The following is a 20,601-nucleotide window of genomic DNA, read 5'->3' on the forward strand; positions in this document are numbered from 1 at the left end:
GCCTTTCAACTCAAATGTGACAATTTTGGTTTTAAATTCTATTATATAATCTATTATAAATGGATTCAAACGAAGTACACTCTTAAAAATAAAGGTGCTTCACGATGCCATAGAATAACCTTTTTGTCTAAATGGTTCCATAACCTTTGACATCTGACGAACCTTTCTGTTTCACAATAAGGTTCTTTGTGGTGAAAGAAGGTTATGAAGATATGGTTCTTTAAAGAACCTCTGACTGAATGGTTCTTTGTGGAACCGAATATGGTTCTTCTATGACATCACCTGAAGAATCTTTTGAACCACCTTTATTTTTGTGTTTAGTCATAAAGATGAACACACACATTTTTTTGGACTATATTTATTAATATATTTATCCGAGATGAGAATGATGTTTTCATTTCAACATAGTTTTCTATTTTACTTGTGTGATAACACAACAAAATACATGTTTCTAATTTTAAATGTTTAGACAGATACTCATGCTAGAGCCTAACATGAGATTGCTTTTATAGCGTTTATTTGTATTTGATGTCTGGTTTGTGAATGTTGTTTTTCTTTACATTTTGGCTCGTGGTTTTCTGCGTACAGTGCCTGTGATGATTCCTGATGGATTATCAACGGGAAGATAAACCTGAAATGAAAGCACAACAACATATTATGACATGTGAATTTAAAATATAAATACAAACAAAGCAACATCATTACTTTATCATCTCTAAGTTGGGATAGCAAAACATCCTTCTCCTGCTCCTGTGTGTGTGGTTTGTAAAAGTTTGGCAATAAAGTCATTTTAAGAGTAGCAGTCTCACAAGTCTTGATTTTGTCACAGAGCCTGAAAACTCTAGACTTTGTCCTTTGTCAATAGAGAAGTATATTCAGACTGATTTGAACTGATAACTTCTGTTTGACTGACTCATTTTTCCAATGGATTTCTGTCACTCACCTCGTCCTTGTTTGAGAGTCCAATTTTTGTCATGTCAATGACAAAATAATGCTGATTTGGCATAATTATCTCAATTTCTTCAACCTATGGGATCAAAGTGATGACGAGACTTATGTTTTTTACATTTACTTCCAAGTTTACTTCTAAATGAGTAACTTAAGTATGAGCAATAGTAATGCTTACCTTAGCAAACACTATAACTAAAGTCACACAAAACTGAAATCAGTTTGATTTACCTGCGGAATTCTGTCAAGTACCAGAACTTGTGTTTCATACAGAGTTTTCTGAACAGAAGGAGAGTATTCCCCACGATCATAGGGTCCTGCAAACTTCTGAATGATGGTGTCCTTAACAATTTTCCTACAAGGAAGTTGTCATTACAGTAAGCTATAATGCACAGTACAGCATGTAATAGAACATATGACATATTATGTGCTACAGGATGTCAAAATGTTTAGCATTTACCATGCAGCATCAAATGCCACGTTCACATGAGTGTTGTAGCGCCATCTTGCATAAACAGAAGTGCAGAAGAATCTGTCCTTTGCATCTGTCAGTGTGGTGAAACAGTCTCGTAGGAAGCCTTCAAATCCAGACTGAGTAGTCTTCAGTACCTTCATATCTCTAATACCGCTGTGAACCACTGGAGTCACTGAGAAAGATATATATTTGCTGAAATAAAGCAAGAATACACTTTCCCCTTAATACTTTCAGACCACCATCATTAGTTCAGAATCTCATTTTTACTCACTACTCAAATGCTGTTCGACCTCACAGAAGTGCCAGGTCTCAGGACAATGGATGAAAGCATGTGTGTGCTCGACTCCATTCTATTAAACACATTAATAATATTTTGGGTATTAAAAACGTGTTAATCAGCTATATGATGCTAGTCAATAAGTATTACAATGTATTTAATAAGATGTAATGTATAAAATCAATTATATGATTTAAACATTTACCAAACAAAATGGCATCTAATTCATGCTTTTCTGTTTTTTTTTTTGTTTTTTTGTTTTTTTCTTCCAGTTATCTTTCAGTGAGGGGTGTCAAAGTAATTTTTAGTGGATGTTTGAAGTCAGATACATTTAGGCATGTATGGGGCAGTCGTGGCCTAATGGATAGAGAGTCGGACTTGTAACCCGAAGGTCGTGGGTTCGTGTCTCAGGTCTGGCAGGGATTGTAGGTGGGGGAGTGAATAACCAACACTCTCTCCACCCTCAATACCACGACTGAGGTGAGACCCTTGAGCAAGGCACCGAATCCCCAACTGCTCCCCGGGCGCCGCAGCATTGGCTGCCCACTGCTCCGGGTGTATGTTCACTACTGTGTGTACACTTGGATGGGTTAAATTCTGAGTATGGGTCACCATACTTGGCCACACACACCACTTCCCCCTAAACTGGCTAGTCCTAACACCAGAGTTACTACAGGTTTAATTCATCAAATAAACCCAGTAAGTTTCCAAAGTTATATCAGCTATTCCCTGGGGTGCCTCAGGGTTCAATTATTGGTCCCCTACTCTTCTTGATATTGACCATCTCACTCAGCTCAATAATAAAAGTAAACAGCTTTTCCCATCAGTGCTACACTATCTGGCACTATCTCAGATTGTAGTTCTGCTTGCGATTCAGGCATTTTGGCCTGGGTGAACGGATGCCAACTTCAGCTTAACTTTGCAAACACAGAACTCCTGGTCAGCCCAGCTAGACATTTCTTTTTAAAGGCACTTTTAAAATAATAATAAATAATACATTTTATAAACTTTTCTGAACTTCCCTAGCTTTGGATCTCTTACAGTACGGTGAGTATTGTTGGCATTTGTATAATAAATTACTTGTGATGTTCCTCATTCCTAGTCGTTTTACTAAATGACTAAATATTAATACAAAGGTCTACATATTTTTTTGAAAGTCACTGTATATATTCTGCTTTAGTGGCAACACAACACCTTTTCCAGCCTTTTCCAGGGAACTTCATCAATGTTGACCCTCACTCTTGTGACATGATTGAACGCTGTGAGAAAATGTTCGCAGATATCCAAGGCAAAGACCTCAATGGTCTTAATCTGCAAGACAAGAAATATTCTGTGCTTTAAGTCACACTGTCATGGCTTAATATAACAAAACATTAGCTGTTTGATTGCAAGATGACTTTACTTGATTTAATAATCATTTCATAGAATACATTAGGCATTCTTGTTGATTATCTAAAGGAATGCTGGTTGGCAATCACTCTAAAAATGCATATGTAGCTGTTTCTACTTTAGCTGTGGTAGTTATATTGAATATTTGACAACTGGGCTAATTTATAACGTAATGTTACCATATTATGTAACAAAAATTATGTTTACAATGTCATTTTTGTTATTTGGGGAAAAAAATTATGAATGTAGGTAAAAGTTAGGTGCAGGGGCTAAACTAAATGAATAAAAGGACCTACTCCTTTTAGTTTGGCGAGAGCGTGGACGGTGTTCTTGATGGTGTCAGTGGGGATGATATCAGAGTTGTCTCCTGTCAAGTAGTCTTTGCGCGTCTTCAGGGTTAACTGAACGTCTGCAATCAGCTCAGTAATATGGTGATGAATCCCTTCACGTCGAATGTGAAGAACTTTAACCGCATTCTTCCCATAGCCTGTTCTCACAAACTCCACATTCTACATGAGACATTTTATTAAATAATATTGCAGTTTAAATGCATTTTTTTTTTAAAGAAGCTGGCATGCATCCACACACATACGGTATGAATGAAATGCAAATTTATTTACCTGATTTAAGGTAGTGGCCATGACTGTAACTGGAGTTGCTGACTGCACCAGTGGTCGGAGGAGGTTTTGGAGGGAGCAAAGGGTTTTGCTTAGGAGGTGGTGTCACGTACCAGTTTTGATGTTTTGGGTCCAAATGATCAATGATCTGTCCCACCTCCATAAATCTCTACAGAGACTCTGATTTGCTGAAAGCCCTCCAAAACAAGCCACCTCTCCTCTCTACCTCTGTCCTGTTCCATTTACACCACCCCTCAACTGTACATCAACCAAAGTTCAACAGATTTTTTTTTCGAAGGACAAGAGAAAGTCAGGCCTTAGCTGGTAATATCTGCGTCTGGAAATCTCTAAGGTTCTGTCTGTACATTTCAAAGGGTGTTTCTTCAGTATTCCAGCAATTGATTGATCTTCAAATTAACAGATTTCTCTGCCTTGTTAATTAACATTAAATGACAAACAAGTGAGATCTAGATTAGCAGATTATCTTGTTTGATTTGATTTATAATCTTCTCACAAGCTTGATTTCTGCATGCTTAGGAAAATTATCAGGGTTGGATACGTTGGTTGGGAGAAAGATGGAGGTGAAAGATGATATACAGCATAGAGAGCCTGTATATGTTGTGTTGTCTTGTGCCAACAACTTAAATACATTTTACTCTGCAGCACCAAATAAAAAGAACCTGATAATGCTTATGACAGAGGTGTGATATATATAAGCTAATGTCTGCCACAGAAAGGTTTTGAAGACTGTCAGTTTAGGTATCTTGCGCATAGGCCTATTATATTATTCATTCAAAGAGCAAACATTCACCGGGATAATGTGTAAACATAAGAATAATGTTTACTGTTTACAAACACTTACTGGGATGAAATTTATACTTCATAATTAATACTTTTTTAAAGAAAAAACACGATTAATTGTAGAAAATTTGATACATGAAGTTATTTTTGAAACATTCGTTTACCTCTAAATTATCATTTTCTTGTACTGCAAAACTACGTTGATCATAAAACTAAGCATTTAAATATCATCTTAGACATATTATTGGCATATATAGAGTGACAACTAATATTTCTATGCATTTTATGTAAGCAGTCTGCTGTACTGTTATAAAGATCCTGATTTACATTATAAACTATCAGAATTTCTTCTTTGGCCATATGACAACTGCACCAAAAATAATATTTCCTCCTCGAATATGAGTTTAGCTATATATGCACATTACAGATGCAGATTAGCGTACTTTCACTTTTCGGTCCAGCTGCTGCTTTACAGTGATGTTCTATCAGAACTGAAGAGCCAAGCAAAATATATAGATTTTATATTAATTTTTATATTATATTTAATATAAATATATTACACTTTATCAAAAGTAAAAAAAAAAAGAAGTTCCATTTAAAAAAATTACATACACTATTTCATATGTTAGACTTTGCAGAGTTTATTCATAAGTAATGAATTTACGCTGGTTGTAACAACATCACTTAGATTACTTAATTTACAGACTTTAATTTACAGGTTTTAGGGAAAAATGTTAGATTTTTAAACAACCATCATTTCCCCAGTCCCTGCTATATTCGGTCCGCTTCTCTGTCACTAGATTACAGCTGCATGATGTCGGTCATAAGACAAAGACAAGCTTCCTTTTTTTTGACATTAGAGCAGCTATTTTGAATTCACAGCTTGGCATACGAGAGAAAGCGTCTCTCTCTGTTTTCATTGAAGCAGGAAATTCAGATGTTTTAGTCACTTTGAATCACAGACTGAAATGTTAATGTTGTTTCGACTCTGTGTGTGTATGTTGTTGTTGTTTCTCAGTTTCTCAGAGGCAGCGATATCCTGTTTAAATGAGGATGGTCAGCCGGTTGACTGGTAGGATGAAATCTTTGCTCTCGGGTTTAGGATTAGGATTAGTTGATGAAAACATGTTGTGTTATGAACACAGTTGTTGTTGAAATCAATCTTATAGCCACTGTATCCACTGTGAACTGTTATGTGCATCGTATTATTCAATGTTTTATAGTATTGTAACTCTCATATATTCTTTTAAAAGGTTAATTATTTACAAACTTCCCATTTACAAGATGGAAGTTAAGGGAAGTGGAGTGGATTACATGTATCTGGATCCATCCGTCATGGATTTTCAGTTGAGTAAACATACAGTCAACAGCAGTAAAGGAGCTTTAGGCAGAACACTGACACAGCTTTACTCCAGATATACAGTAAGATGCTCTTTGAATACTAATATATATTAATATATTACTGGTAACAGTTCCCACAATGTTTAGGACTGTTACAAAAGTTCATTAAAAGACACTTCAAATCTTTCCATTTTTTTTACAGATGTTTTACTGTAGTGTGCATCAATAACACTGTGTACTGTAGATGACTGTACTTTCATTTTTCCGTCCAACGGCTCAGTCTATATGCTTTACAATGACGCTCCACCAGAACTGAAGTACCCAAGCAAGTATGGACATACAAAAGGTACATTTATATGTGACAATGTATATACAACGTATACACAGGTTTACAGATTCCAACAACAATTTTAGATTTTGATTTGATTTTGTTGTTCACTTAATACTGTCCTGTCAACACTTTTGTTTTTGCCCCCATTTTTCATGAGCTGAACTCAAAGATCTAAGACTTTTTCTATGTACACAAAAGGCCTGTTTCTCTCAAATATTGTTCACAAATCTGTCTAAATCTGTGTTAGTGAGCACTTCTCCTTTGCCGAGATTATCCATTCACCTCACAAGTGTGGCATATCAAGATGCTGATTAGACAGCATGATTATTGCGCAGGTGTGCCTTAGGCTGGCCACAATAAAAGGCCACTCTAAAATGTGCAGTTTTACTGTATTGGGGGGGTCCGAAAACCAGTCAGTATCTGGTGTGACCACCATTTTCCTCACGCAGTGCAACACATCTCCTTCGCATAGAGTTGATCGGGTTGTCCACTCCTCTTCAATGGCTGTGCGAAGTTGCTGAATATTGGCAGGAACTGGAACACGCTGTCGTATACGCCGATCCAGAGCATCCCAAACATGCTCATTGGGTGACATGTCCTGAGATTATGCTGGCCATGCAAGAACTGGGATGTTTACAGCTTCCAGGAATTGTGTACAGATCCTTGCAACATGGGGCCGTGCATTATCATGCTGCAACATGAGGTGATGGTCGTGGATGAATGGCACAACAATGGGCCTCAGGATCTCATCACGGTATCTCTGTACATTCAAAATGCCATCAATAAAATGCACATGTGTTCGTTGTCCATAACATATGCCTGCCCATACCATAACCCCACCGCCACCATGGGCCACTCGATCCACAACGTTGACATCAGCAAACCGTTCACCCACACGACGCCATACATGCTGTCTGCCATCTGCCCTGTACAGTGAAAACCAGGATTCATCCGTGAAGAGAACACCTCTCCAAAGTGCCAGACGCCATCGAATGTGAGCATTTGCCCACTCAAGTCGGTTACGACGACGAACTGCAGTCAGGTCGAGACCCTGATGAGGACGACGAGCATGCAGATGAGCTTCCCTGAGATGGTTTCTGACAGTTTATGCAGAAATTCTTTGGTTATGCAAACCAATTGTTGCAGCAGCTGTCCGGGTGGCTGGTCTCAGACGATCTTGGAGGTGAAGATGCTGGATGTGGAGGTCCTGGACTGGTGTGGTTACACGTGGTCTGTGGTTGTGAGGCCAGTTGGATGTACTGCCAAATTCTCTGAAACGCCTTTGGAGACGGCTTATGGTAGAGAAATGAACATTCAATTCACGGGCAACAGCTCTGGTGGACATTCCTGCAGTCAGCATGCCAATTGCACGCTCCCTCAAAACTTGCGACATCTGTGGTATTGTGCTGTGTGATAAAACTGCACATTTTAGAGTGGCCTTTTATTGTGGCCAGCCTAAGGCATACCTGTGCAATAATCATGCTGTCTAATCAGCATCTTGATATGCCACACCTGTGAGGTGGATGGATTATATCAGCAAAGGAGAAGTGCTCACTAACACAGATTTAGACAGATTTGTGAACAATATTTGAGAGAAATAGGCCTTTTGTGTACATAGAAAAAGTCTTAAATCTTTGAGTTCAGCTCATGAAAAATGGGGGCAAAAACAAAAGTGTTGCGTTTATAATTTTGTTTAGTGTAGTATTCAAAGTTATAGCACAAAGGTGATGCCTAATAAATCGTGTTTGTGGATAAATGTCATAACTTGTTTAGGACAAGTTTCTCTTCTCTTCAGTCCCCTGTAACTTGGCTGTGAAGCAAGTGGGCATTATTGCAGTAAATGAATTGGCCTATTCTTGCTCTTCACATACCCTCAAAACCAACTGATACATTAAATAAACAAGATTTGAAACTTGTAAATACTGTATCCAACTGTATGGGGTAACTGGATTGTCATGTATATGATTTTTTTGCAGGCGTGCTGATGTTTGACCACTCTCAGGGATTTTGGCTCACACACAGTGTTCCTCATTTCCCTCCATTTCCAGACATAAATTACAGTTACCCATCTACAGGAAAATACTACGGCCAGACTCTGCTCTGTATTACATACAACTATACACAGTTCCCTCAAATATGTGAGCACATGCAAATCTTATTATATAGGACATATTTGATTTAAAGTATGGTATAATTTATTGCTCTCTGTCTGAAACAAGTATTCCTCTCTTTTAACAGCATGGCAGTTAGCATATCTTAATCCACGTGTGTATAACTGCTCTGTCCCTATGGCATTTCATCCAGACATTGCAGTCGTGGCACAAATTTGTGATGGTGAGACACCTGCCATTAAAAACAGAAGGAGTCTGCAGAAGCTGAAATCAGTTTTAGCACAAACTTTTTCCAGTTTTGCAAAATCACACAACTATGTGGATGGTGAGAGCTCTCAGGTTCAAAAACTCTTCTATATATTCAGACTGATGGTCCTACAGCAGATTATTGACATTGCATTATGCCAAAGTACTATTTACCTTGGTTATGTAACCATGCAAGCGTGCAAGACTCAAATTCAGTCCCTACATGTTTTACCTTTGTATGACTATTATATAATATGAAATGTCTTTTTCAAGACACAACACTAGACAATATATTATTACAATGTTACATAGTATGTTATTTTATTATTTCTTACTATTCCCATTATGATACAGTAGGCTAAAAGCTAGTGATCTATAATGTGATTTTGTCATTGTTCCGTCATAATTTAATTCCCATCATTCCCCAAATGATCAATCCCATTTGATTTTCCTTCTGTGAAACTAGAAATCATGAGATTATTTTTCTATGCAAAAGCAATAAATGAGGACTGCAAGTTTTTTTCCTCAAACAATCACCAGTTGCTTTGAAAGAAGGAAAGAAAGAAAGAAAGAAGATATTTTTCCAAAGCTGTATCTTCTTCAGGAGGCTTGGAAAACAGCAAACAAGTTGTATGTGTCAATCCTTATTCATTGTAATTGCAAAGGAGAATAGACAATCTTCAAAATTTGGAGTATTTAGTCAAGTCAAGTTGTTACAAGATGGACTCGGACACACAGGAGATATAAAAGAGGTAAGGTTTATTTCGACAGATGAGCAATGGCAGGATATAGCAGCGGTGATGTAGATGTAGAGACGTTGACGGATGAATAGAGTGGGTTACTGAACCGTGTTGTTCCTTGGCAGGAGCTCGTGGATGGACAGGGAGACCACACACCTCTTTGCTTTGTGGAAAGTTCCAGGAATGACGAACAGGGATCCAGGACACGGATGGACAACACTTGGAGGAAACACAAGAGGTTAGTACACAGGACGGTAAGTAGCAGGTAGGACGCTGAGATAACATGTAGGAGTCCACTTCAAATAAACGAGACCGGACGTCTGACTGTGGTGAGGTGTGTGGTTTTATAGTGGGGTTTAATGAGGTGATGATGAAGTGCAGGTGTGCCCATTAGTACTCTGGTGAAGGTGCTCGCTGTGATTGGTGGAGGTGAGAGCCTGGTCGATCTGTAACACTAGTCAAGTCAATATTATTTGTATAGTGCTTTTAATAATGCAAATTGTGTCAAAGCAACTTTACATCGGCTTGATATAAAGCTGGGTGGCTTTAAATCAGCTTTACAGTATTTAGACGGGGAAATAATTTGTCAAAATAGTGTCATTCTTCTCTGGTCAGACAAAATCAGCAGTTTAAATCTAGGCTAAAGCAGAATCAGATTGTGCAAAGGACTCATCTGGTTCCTGTGGTCTTGTCCCGATGGCCGTCTTGGAGACAGGGTCTGGATACAGTCTGGATCTGGGTGACTACGGTGACCTCGGAATAAGAAAGAAACAGCTCCTAGATCCTAAACAGTTCCAAAATCCTCTCATCATTTACTCACTTTTATGTTTTGTTAAACAGTTTCAGGTGTACTAATAATTCCTTTAACATGAAACAGAGTTATAGGTTAATATAGGTATAACTCCTCTACAGATATTTACACCGTTTGGGTGGCTCAAGCGTTGGGGACAGATCTGCTGGTGGAATCATGGCTGCACCAGGCACATCGGCTCCCCTTGAACTGCTCACTTCCCCAGCACGTGATGAACATCGACAGAGTTTGTCTCCCTGGACCGCAGATGTTCAGAAGCTATGAGGATCATTCAAAGTGGTGTGTGTCTTAGCTGCACGGATCTCAGGCTGCCTGGCGGACATCTTGGCATGGATGAAAGAACATCACCTACAGCTCAACCTGGCAAAGACGGAGCTTCTTGTCTTCCCTGCCACTCCGACTCTACAGCATGACTTCACGATTCAGTTAGGCTCATCAATGATTACCCCATCAACTTCGGTCAGAAATCTTGGTGTAATCTTTGATGACCAGCTTTCCTTCAAAGAGCACATTGCAAAGACTGCTCGATCCTGCAGGTTTGCTCTACACAACATCAGAAAGATCCTTTCTGACACAGCATGCTGCACAACTTCTTGTCCAGGCCCTTGTTGTTTCTAGACTGGACTACTGCAATGCTCTTCTGGCTGGTCTGCCATCAAACACAATCAAACCTCTACAACTGATTCAGAATGCAGCGGCACGACTGATCTTCAACGAGCCCAAAAGAGCGCATGTTACACCTCTCTTCATCTCCTTGCACTGGCTACCAGTGGCAGCTCGCATCAAGTTCAAGACACTGATGCTTGCATACAGAACTACCACAGGCTCAGCCCCATCCTACTTCCACTCACTATTACGAACCTACATCCCCTCCAGAAGTTTGAGATCTGCTAGTGAGCGACGCCTTGTAGTACCATCACAGAGAGGCTCAAAATCACTCTCCAGAACATTCTCGTTCACCATTCCTGGCTGGTGGAATAATCTTCCCACCCCTATCCGGAACGCCGGATCCCTGGCAACCTTCAAGCAACAACTGAAAACTCATCTCTTTCGGCAGTACTTGACTTCATCCTAAACTCAAAAAAAAAAAAACTCTTTCCCTCTATCTTTCTCTCCGCTTACTAGCTTGTACTTATTTGAACAATGACTGAGACTTGGTGTTACGAGCACTTCCTCTGTCTGATTGCCTCTTCAAGATTAATCGCTTTTTGTATTCCCCAATTGTAAGTCGCTTTGGATAAAAGCGTCCGCCAAATGACTAAATGTAAATGTAAATGTCTTATGCATTCAAAGACAAGTGGGCATGTCTGGGGGACTTGAACAGAGATAGTGGCCAGGCTGGCAGAGGTGGTGGGCTGATATGTTCTCAAAGCTCAGTAATTTATAAAGCTTTCAGTCAGGCTATGGCTGGGTATAAACACTGCTGAAAAATACCTTCAGTACACTAGCTCCAGACTTTGGAGCATGCATTAACCCCTGTTGAAAACCTGTTTATACCAGTTTTAGCCTAAGCCCAAATGCAAATATAAAAGTTGATAATCATCAGCCTAGTTAAATTTACCATTATGTGAGTATTTTTTTTTTCTGTTATATTTGTGTTGTGGTCATCCAAACTGTCAAAAAAAGAAAAACAGTTAATTTTTTTAAACCAAGTTTTAACATTGTTTTATTTAGTTTTGAACCTTTGAGACATGTCATTCCAAACCTGTATGTGTCAATATGTTCTGCAAAACACAAAAGAAAATACTTTGAATAATGTTGGTAACCAAACAGATATTTTGATGACCATTGACTTCCATTGTAGGCTACACTGTAAAGTAATTTTTTTTTTTGAAGTTGTAAATAAAACAAAGATCACTGGAATATGTTAAACGGGACATTTATTCTACTGCAAAAATGTTTAATTCAATGTGTTGTTTGCCATTTCTTTGTAGTTACTTGTGAAATTAGTTAAATAAAAAAATTAAAAACCTTAAAATTTTATTATTTTTTATTGTTATTATTTATTAATGCCAAAACACTTAATAACAATCATATAACCACAACAACCTCAAAAACAATAGAGGACACAATACAAAACAATAATACAAGATAGAAAGTTTATAAATAAATAAACAAATAAATAAAAATAAAATAAAAACAAACAAAAAAATAGCATAGACCAGAGGGGTAAAATTATACAAGGTTAAACATTGAAAGCAATTTTTGACTTTTGAATGATTTTTATTTTTTTATGCCCATCAAAGATAAAACGTAAGAATTGTAGTCAACCAGAAAATTTGACAGTACTGGGTTCTTACCCAAAAATGTACACTAATGAATAAAACATTTACCAAGAATAATAGAAAGATTAACAATACATTGAATCGAAAAGTTATAATATAAGTTATAATAAAAGAAAATCATATCAAAAGTGTTGATACAAATTCTAACATTTGTTTTATGTGAGAGATAGGTACATAACGCATTCCTAAAAAAATGAACACAAACACATTCACAAAAAAGATCTCTTCTAAATCACAGAAAGTACTTATATATATATATATATATATATTGCATATACTTATTCAGTACACTATAACAAGGGTAGCATCTACAGTATGTAATATTTTAAATGTGACTTATTTTATTTTAAATATTTGTGTGGAAGAGACCAATTAACAATGTACAATGCCATCCATTTAAAAGTAGACGCCGGAATAGATTATCTGTTAATATGATTTCTAAAAAAGCGGTTATTGAATTTGTCCTCAACAATCAAAATCCCTTCAACTGAGGCCTATATATAGAAACAGGATTAAAGGTTTGCTCTCCTTTAGGAATGGCATTAAATACAGTGTTATATTCTTTTAATGAAGCCCCAAAATCTAATTTCCTGGAAAATTCTGAAAAGGAATATCTGACCATTGTCATCTGTCAACCGATTAACAAAATATATGTTATTTAAATACCATCTCTCAGTCGCCTGCCTCTTCGCTAGAGGACGCTAAACATAACACCAACTCACGTGGCAGCAGGAACTTCCGATGCGACCGGAAGTAGTGTATCACAAACACGTGAAGCAGCAGAACATGGATTCTAACGAGGCAACGACTTCAGAAAGTGTTTCTAAGAGAAAGGGGAAAACTAAGAAACTAAAGCAAAAGGTAAAACCCGATGAAGCTCCGGTGCGAGAGATGGACCAGGCGGAGGCTGAAGAAACAGAAAAGAAATCCGTGTCTGAAGCGTGTTTTCCTCCCACTTTCAGCGTGTCTGAGATCAAAAACAAGCAGCGCAGACATGCGATGTTCCTTAAACTCAAGGAGGAGAAAAGAAAGGTGACATCTCACTAACATATACACACTTACCGCAGCACATAATGTGGCTGTGTTTCAAAACCTAGCGAACTGCCAGGATAGACAGCACCACGGGCATCACAAGACCAAACGCGCATTTGGGGCCCAACAAACTGAATTAATTCCCTTAAAACACCTCTTTTAGAAATGTACTGTAGCTCGCTAAGGGTTGAGACACAGTCTTTAATCGTTTAACTCTGCAACATTATATTTTCCAAGTTGTTAAAGCTGTCGTTTATGTCTTTCAGCAAAAGCTGGAACTGAAAAAGAAAAGGAAAAAAGAGAGAAAAGCTCTTGGAGATGAGGTATGTTTGGTTTCTCACAAGCTATAATCACATCAGTAAACCGTATTGAGGGGATAGTTCACCCAAAATTAAATTGTCATCTATATATCAATTTCTTTGCAGTTAGGTTTGGGTAATTAAAGTAAAATCTTGCATTGTAATCAAATTAATCTAACAGTTTTTTAATAGTAAAGTGATTCCGAAAAATAATTTAATTGCACGATTAATTATTAAGTTGAGTTTGTCTATTACATCTGCTTGACATTACTTTTTAACACATGCAGTGAGGCTTTTCTATTTTTAGAAGAATGTTTTCTTTGCCTGAGTCCTCTTCATGGTCTATATATGATAACATGGCATCTCCAGAAAATATTTAGTGGTGTGTCCAGAGGAGCAGTAAATATCCTAGGATGAACACAATCATAGTCACTGAGAGAAAAGGGGGGGTAACCTGCTTTTGTTGTTTGTATTTAGATGTAACCCATAAAAATGACTGCAGTTGGTGTAGTTTGTCAGGGTGGTGTAGTCAAATTAATTGACTTTATTGACTTGTACACAACTAGTAATTATAAATGTTACCACATAAAGCACACTATTTAGGTAGCATGCACCGTAATAAAGCGTTCAGTTTCTGGAGATTGCAATGCATGTGTAAGTACATTTATTCTGCCACTGTGCATTAAGGGCCTTTACACCTGGTCACTTCATGCGTTTTCTCAGATCGGATATCTATCTGATTTGTTAAAGTGTTTCCATTTACACTTGGCCACATAAATGTGTCTTCGCAAAACGGATATAAATCCGTTCTTCAATTCCTGCACTATATGCAAATTTAATGGCGTTCACGTCAGTGAAGCATTGCGTTTTATTCATTATCTGATAGGTTAGTCTCACTACTTTTAATGAAGGTGATTGTGTGTTGAGCGTCTGCGACTTTGTTTCATTCGCAGCAGTTTGCACCTTGTTCATCTACTTATCCCCAGTGATGCATGTTCCATTAGCGCTGTCATATCTGACTATAACATGCCATGTAGCCTAAAAAACGCTCTCACACGTCTATTATTTTAATATTTTGGGAGGAGTAAAATTAGCATTTGTGATTTCAACAACCAGATGCATTTACACTTGTCCAGTTTCGTCTGGAATGCGGCCCAGACCACCTCCTGATGTGGTTTGAGCGATCGGATTTAAATCCGTATCGGAGGGCATACACCTGGTCTTTTCACATTCGGATAGCTATCCGATCAGAAAAAACGCATGAAGTGACCAGGTGTAAACAGCCTTGTGAAGTATATTTACAAGTACGTACTTGTCGCTTCAGATTCTCTTCCATTTGGTGAAAAGCTAATATATTTTAGTATTAAATTATGATAATTAAGAATTTAGTTGTGGTATGTATGAAACCATTCATCATTCATAGTGAATGGGGAGCAATAATTTCTAATTCAGTTAAAAATAAAGCTGATTATATATAGAAAATACACTTTGAAAGTCATCAGATTTCCTGTTTTGAGTTTCGGGGATTTAAAGATGTTGGGTTGACCAGGGGTGACTAGCTCTGAAATGAAAAGAAAACTAAAACATGATTAACTATGCTGTATGTGTGCTTGCTTCAGTTTTGTCATTTTATTGTTCAAAGTGATTCTCTCGTGATCATGCAGTACGATTACATTGCATGCAAAAGCAGAAGTGCAGTTTGAGAAGGGAAGTCTAAGTAAATGAATGCTGGATGATTGCTGTTGAATTTTGGTGTAAAATATTTAAGTCCATATTGTTTGCAGAACTGTATTATTCTATATCAAATATAAACAATTAACTCTGTTTTGGCAGATGTGAGGGTCATGGCTATATGTAATAACTTATTCTCTCTTTCAGGCTCCACCAAAAGAAGTTCCCAAGACAATAGAAAACCAGAGAATATACGATGAAACTACAGTCAACCCAGAGGATGAGGAGGTGATGTGAGATTTGTGAACCTTATTCCACCTGCTGACTGTTTCAGTAGACCTCATTTACAATTATGAACCTAACCTGGAACTAATTTGTTTGAAATCCAGGTGGCTTTTGACGAAGGAACCGATGAGTTCTCTGCTTACTTCAATCGTCTGACAAATCCTAAAGTTCTCATCACCACTTCGGACAGGCCCAGAGGAGTGGGTTCAGTTTACTGTTCTGTTTTCTAATTCACTCTCATTGTAAATTAGAATTTTAGAATATGTGTGTCCTTCAATTGTTTTTATGGGTTCATGTCTGCCTGTTTTCAGAGGACCGTGAGGTTTTGTGAGCAGCTGGCAACAGTGATCCCACAAGCTCATGTGTACTACAGAAGAGGTCTGGCTTTGAAGAGAGTCATTCCACAGTGTGTATCTAGAGGTTTCACTTATCTGTTGGTGATCAATGAGGACAGAAAAGTGCCAAGTATCCTTTGTTCATACGTCAGTATGTAATCACGTTTTTAGATCTGTGAGATTTTGTTGAATCGTCGTTTTTATGAGGTCATGAGAAGCAGTCACTGAATGTTACATGAAGGATTTTCCCTCACTTAAAGTATCACAGATGGTTTGGTTCTCTGTCACCTTCCTGACGGGCCAACTGCACATTTCAAAGTTAGTAACGTTCGCCTTCGCAAGGAAATGAAGGTTAGTGAATTACTGTGTTTTTTATTTTTTATTTTAATTAAATTAGTCATGCTGTGAATTTTGTTGGTCCATGTTGTGCGATAAAACAACAAAATCATTTTGACTCATTATATCAGAGTTCGGCAGGGATGACATTTCTGTAGTTCAAACCAGAAGTTAGCATCACCCTGCTTCTCTTGATAATAAAACCAATAGGATTTTTGGATAATAGCAGAAAATAAGCCTTGTTGTTTATCATGAGAATGAAGCCTAAATGCTGTCAAAAGTTAGGATATAAAGAACCATGGCCACTTGAATTCAAAATCGGCACTACTGCCAAGCTTTAGACAAAACTTGTGAGAACACAAGCATAAGGGGAAGTCATGGCCTAATGGTTAGAGAGTCGGACTCGTAATCCAAAGGTTGTGGGTTCGAGTCTCGGGCCGGCAGGGATTGTTGGTGGGGAGAGTGAATGTCCAGCGCTCTCTCCACCCTCAATACCACGACTAAGGTGCCCTTGAGCAAGGCAGTATGTGAAGTGAAGTATGTCACTTCACTAAATACATTAGGGCTATAAAGCAAACTAGTGAGCAGATGAGTTTTTCTGCTAAGTATGATGATATCTAAAGTCCCCAACAGCCTCTAATACTATTTATAGTAGTGCTGGGACAATAAATCGTGGATCGTTTCTGAGATTATCGTAATGCATTGCGTTTCTCTCTGGAATCGATTCTGAGCTTAGTTTTTAACAGTAGATGGTGCTCTAGGCCAGTGATTCTCAACCACATTCCTGGAGGACCCCTAACACTGCACATTCTGCATGTCTCCTTAATCAAACACACCTGATTCAGGTCACCTGCACATTAGTAGAGACTCACAGACTTGAAATGGGTGTGTCAGACAGAGGAGACAAAATGTGCAGGAAATGTGGTTGAGAACCACTGCACTCAAAGGCTCACGATGAAGAGCCCTTGTTCGTTCATGTAAGTGATTAAATGTACTTGCATCTTGGCTTTTATGACACGAGATTAATGTAAACAGCCCACCTTGTAATTCGCTTCAACTTCTTCGAACTGAATGATTATTGTATGTTCAAGTGGTGCGTGTTAGGAGCTGGAAGCAAGCAGAGTATGGCTGTTTCTAAAGCACGCAGTGCCGTCTGCCCTTAAAAACTAAGCTCAGAATCCATTCAAGAGAGAATCGTGACACATTTGGAAAATCTCAGAATAATTACTCGATTCGCGATGCATCAATTTATTGTCCCAGCCCTACTATTTAGCCACTTATTAGCAACTGCCTTTTTCAAGATGTGCAAAAAAAAAAAAAAAGAGGCCATTGCTGATGCATTTCCTGTTGTAGAATAAAAATATTGTGAGCTTGTGTTAACCACAAAACTTATTTCAGGCATTTTACCAAAACCCATTAAAAAATATATAAAAATTAAATACTTGGGACAATGGAACTCAGAAGTTCAAAAATGCTTAACCCTAACTCCTATTTTTACTCTCTAGAGAAGAGGTAAGGACCCAACGGAACACGTCCCAGAAGTCATCCTTAACAACTTCACTACTAGACTCGGTCACTCCATCGGCAGATTGTTTGCTGCTCTGTTTCCTCATGATCCACAGTTTGTGGGCCGTCAGGTCGCCACATTTCACAATCAGAGAGACTTCATTTTTTTCAGGTTTCACAGGTAAATATTCTCTCGTTTGAAAGGGCTGTGTAATTGTGAAAGCTGACATATGTAAGATTTGTTAGTCTAGTGATTGTCTCAAGGAGAGGTAAATTTATAATACCTGTTGTGATCAAATTTGTTTTCATATACAGATCACTGTAGATTCTAAAAACAGATGCATGAGTGTATTGTAGTAAAAATAGAGACACAAGTCATTAAGACATAATCACCCTGTTTTAATGCGCATTTTGAAGTATCGCTTGAGAAACGAGTGATGGAAATGCCAAATTTCAAATAAAAATCCCTTAATTCGGAAAAACGTTTTTACGCTCGCTTGGTGGTTTCTGACTCGTGAGAAAAAGGGTGGCATTGAATAAAGGGAGATGGAAATGCATTTTGCGAATAACTTCCTCCCAAGCGCATCAAAAAAGTCATGTGACTTTGCGCTATGAGACTGGATAACAACTAGCAGCGGACTGATCTCGTTCCACAGCATCTGAAATGTTGTTATGGTCGTTCTGAAATGCCTGAGCAAAGTCTGTCATCAAAGTATTTCTGTATAATTGTCTTACACGACTGTGTTCCCAAACAGCAGCATTCACCTCCGAAAGCAATGACAGCATTTATTGTGTTTCGTCTGCTTGCTCTGAGGCACAATTAATTTTTCATATATGAAAATTATTATATTCAGTAGCTTATCCTAGTTTTCTATAGGCTATTTATTGCCAGTTTACCAGGAAGTGACGATTTTGTTCTCTTTGACTCGTTTGGTGCTCGTTCGTAAATATTTTGTGTGATATTCCAATTTTGCGCGTAAGTTAAATTCGCAACTTTGGATGGAAACCCAGCTATTATTTAGAATATCAAGTAAGAGTCCAAAAGTCTGACACTGCTTTAGAGTCCTTATATTTTGCATTGTTACATTTTAACTGGATAAAATTTTATGCAACTTCTGTTTCTACATGACTGAATAAACTTATGTATGTCATACAGGTACATCTTCAAGAATGAAAAGAAAGCGGGCATACAGGAACTAGGACCTCGCTTCACTCTTAAACTTCGCTCTTTACAGAAAGGAACCTTTGACTCAAAGTTTGGGGAATATGAGTGGGTTCACAAGGTACGTTCTAAATCTAAAATCTCATTCGTGAGGAACATTGGTTATTTGAATGTGCTGTTATTTATCAGTAATTGATGTGTCAGTTATACATGATTAACTGCTCCTTTAAATGTTTCAGCGCCATGAGATGGACTCCAGCAGAAGAAAATTCCATCTTTAAGGGACAGACTTCAAACACAGGATATCCATGATGACGTTTAATGAATTATCTAAAAATCTCTTTTATATTATGGAAAAGTGTTGTAGAATCACATGCTTTGTCTTTACTGTATTATATTTTCTGCATAAGCATTTGTTCATAAGAATATTATAACCAGGCTGGACATAAAGACTTGGTGTGTCTCAAGTCATGACCAATAAATCAAGTAAATACAATATATATTTTTTTCCTCTAAATGTTTGGGTAAAGACATGGGTGGAAGAGGCCGGTTTGTGAAATTTCAGATTAAAAAGACTGATGTCTTCTGTTTTAATCTTACAGTACTGAAGTTAGGACACATACACAGTACTTTCAGATATGCAAATACAAACCCTTGGAAAAACTTAAAACTAACACTTTTTCGTTGTTGTTTTTTTAAACAGTGTTCTCCGATTTAGTTTTTTCATTTAAAAAGTAGTTGTGAACTGAACTTGTTTAAATCATCATGTAGATGGAGGGACTTATGCTTATTATGCTTTACAAACTACACGTCCTTGTAAAGATATGAAAGTTTTTTCTTTCTTTTCAAATATATATGTAAAGGAGACAGGGTGGGTTATTGAGTGATTATGTGTTAGTTATAAAATTGTATAAAGTCCCAAACGTAGTTTTGGGTGTAGCTCCCTGTAAACTCGTGAACCTTTAAAATCCCGACCATGTGCGTCTCGTTCTGTACTGTGATCCCCTGCTTTTATTATTTGATCCCCTGCTGATTTTGTATGTTTGCCCACCGGCAAATAAATGATCAGTCTATGAATTTAATGGTAGTTTTATTTTAACGGCGAGAGACAGAATACAAACAAAAATCCAGAAAAACGCATTTCAAAACAGTTATAAATTTATTTGCATTTTAATGAGTGAAATAAGTATTTGATCCCCTATCAATCAGCAAGATTTCTGCCTCCCAGGTGTCTTTTATACAGGTAAGGAGCTGAGATTAGGAGCACTCTCTTAAAGGGACTGCTGCTAATCTCAGTTTGTTGCCTGTATAAAAGACACCTGTCCACAGAAGCAATCAATCAATCAGATTCCAAACTCTCCACCATGGCCAAGATCAAAGAGCTGTCCAAGGATGTCAGAGACAAGATTGTAGACCTACACAAGGCTGGAATGGGGTACAAGACCATCGCCAAGCAGCTTGATGAGAAGGTGACAACAGTTGGTGTGATTATTCGAAAATGGAAGAAACACAAAATAACTCAATCTCCCTCGGACTGGGGCTCCATGCAAGATCTCACCTTGTGGAGTATCAATGATGATGAGAACGGTGAGGAATCAGCTCA

The 20,601-nt window shown here is 37.8% G+C and overlaps 3 protein-coding genes across 3 annotated transcripts; 2 read left to right on the top strand and 1 right to left on the bottom strand.

The window, feature by feature from the left end:
• Positions 1-349: 349 nt before the first annotated feature.
• Positions 350-3,829, bottom strand: LOC306854885 (uricase-like). The gene is made up of 8 exons (XM_079393182.1): positions 3,710-3,829; positions 3,386-3,598; positions 2,895-3,011; positions 1,695-1,773; positions 1,409-1,595; positions 1,180-1,303; positions 944-1,027; positions 350-631 (listed from the first exon to the last, which is right to left on the bottom strand). The coding sequence occupies exons 1-8, from the start codon at positions 3,728-3,730 to the stop codon at positions 557-559; spliced, it is 900 nt and encodes a 299-aa protein (XP_079249308.1). The 5' UTR covers positions 3,731-3,829; the 3' UTR covers positions 350-556.
• Positions 3,830-5,475: 1,646 nt separating this feature from the next.
• LOC306855109 (deoxyribonuclease-2-beta-like) lies at positions 5,476-10,424 on the top strand (the record flags this gene model as incomplete). Its single annotated transcript, XM_079393560.1, has 6 exons — positions 5,476-5,579; positions 5,761-5,929; positions 6,065-6,194; positions 8,156-8,317; positions 8,418-8,615; positions 10,189-10,424. 6 exons carry the CDS (start codon positions 5,476-5,478, stop codon positions 10,377-10,379), a joined length of 954 nt encoding a protein of 317 aa, XP_079249686.1. The 3' UTR covers positions 10,380-10,424.
• A 2,676-nt stretch (positions 10,425-13,100) lies between these two features.
• On the top strand, positions 13,101-20,077 carry LOC306854727 (ribosome production factor 1-like). Its single transcript, XM_079392968.1, has 9 exons — positions 13,101-13,404; positions 13,671-13,727; positions 15,582-15,662; positions 15,764-15,859; positions 15,971-16,124; positions 16,263-16,345; positions 17,836-18,017; positions 18,993-19,119; positions 19,238-20,077. The coding sequence occupies exons 1-9, from the start codon at positions 13,114-13,116 to the stop codon at positions 19,277-19,279; spliced, it is 1,113 nt and encodes a 370-aa protein (XP_079249094.1). The 5' UTR covers positions 13,101-13,113; the 3' UTR covers positions 19,280-20,077.
• The last annotated feature ends 524 nt before the right edge of the window (positions 20,078-20,601 follow it).

Source organism: Barbus barbus (assembly GCF_936440315.1).
Source record: "Barbus barbus genome assembly, chromosome: 35".
Classification (NCBI taxonomy): domain Eukaryota; kingdom Metazoa; phylum Chordata; class Actinopteri; order Cypriniformes; family Cyprinidae; genus Barbus; species Barbus barbus.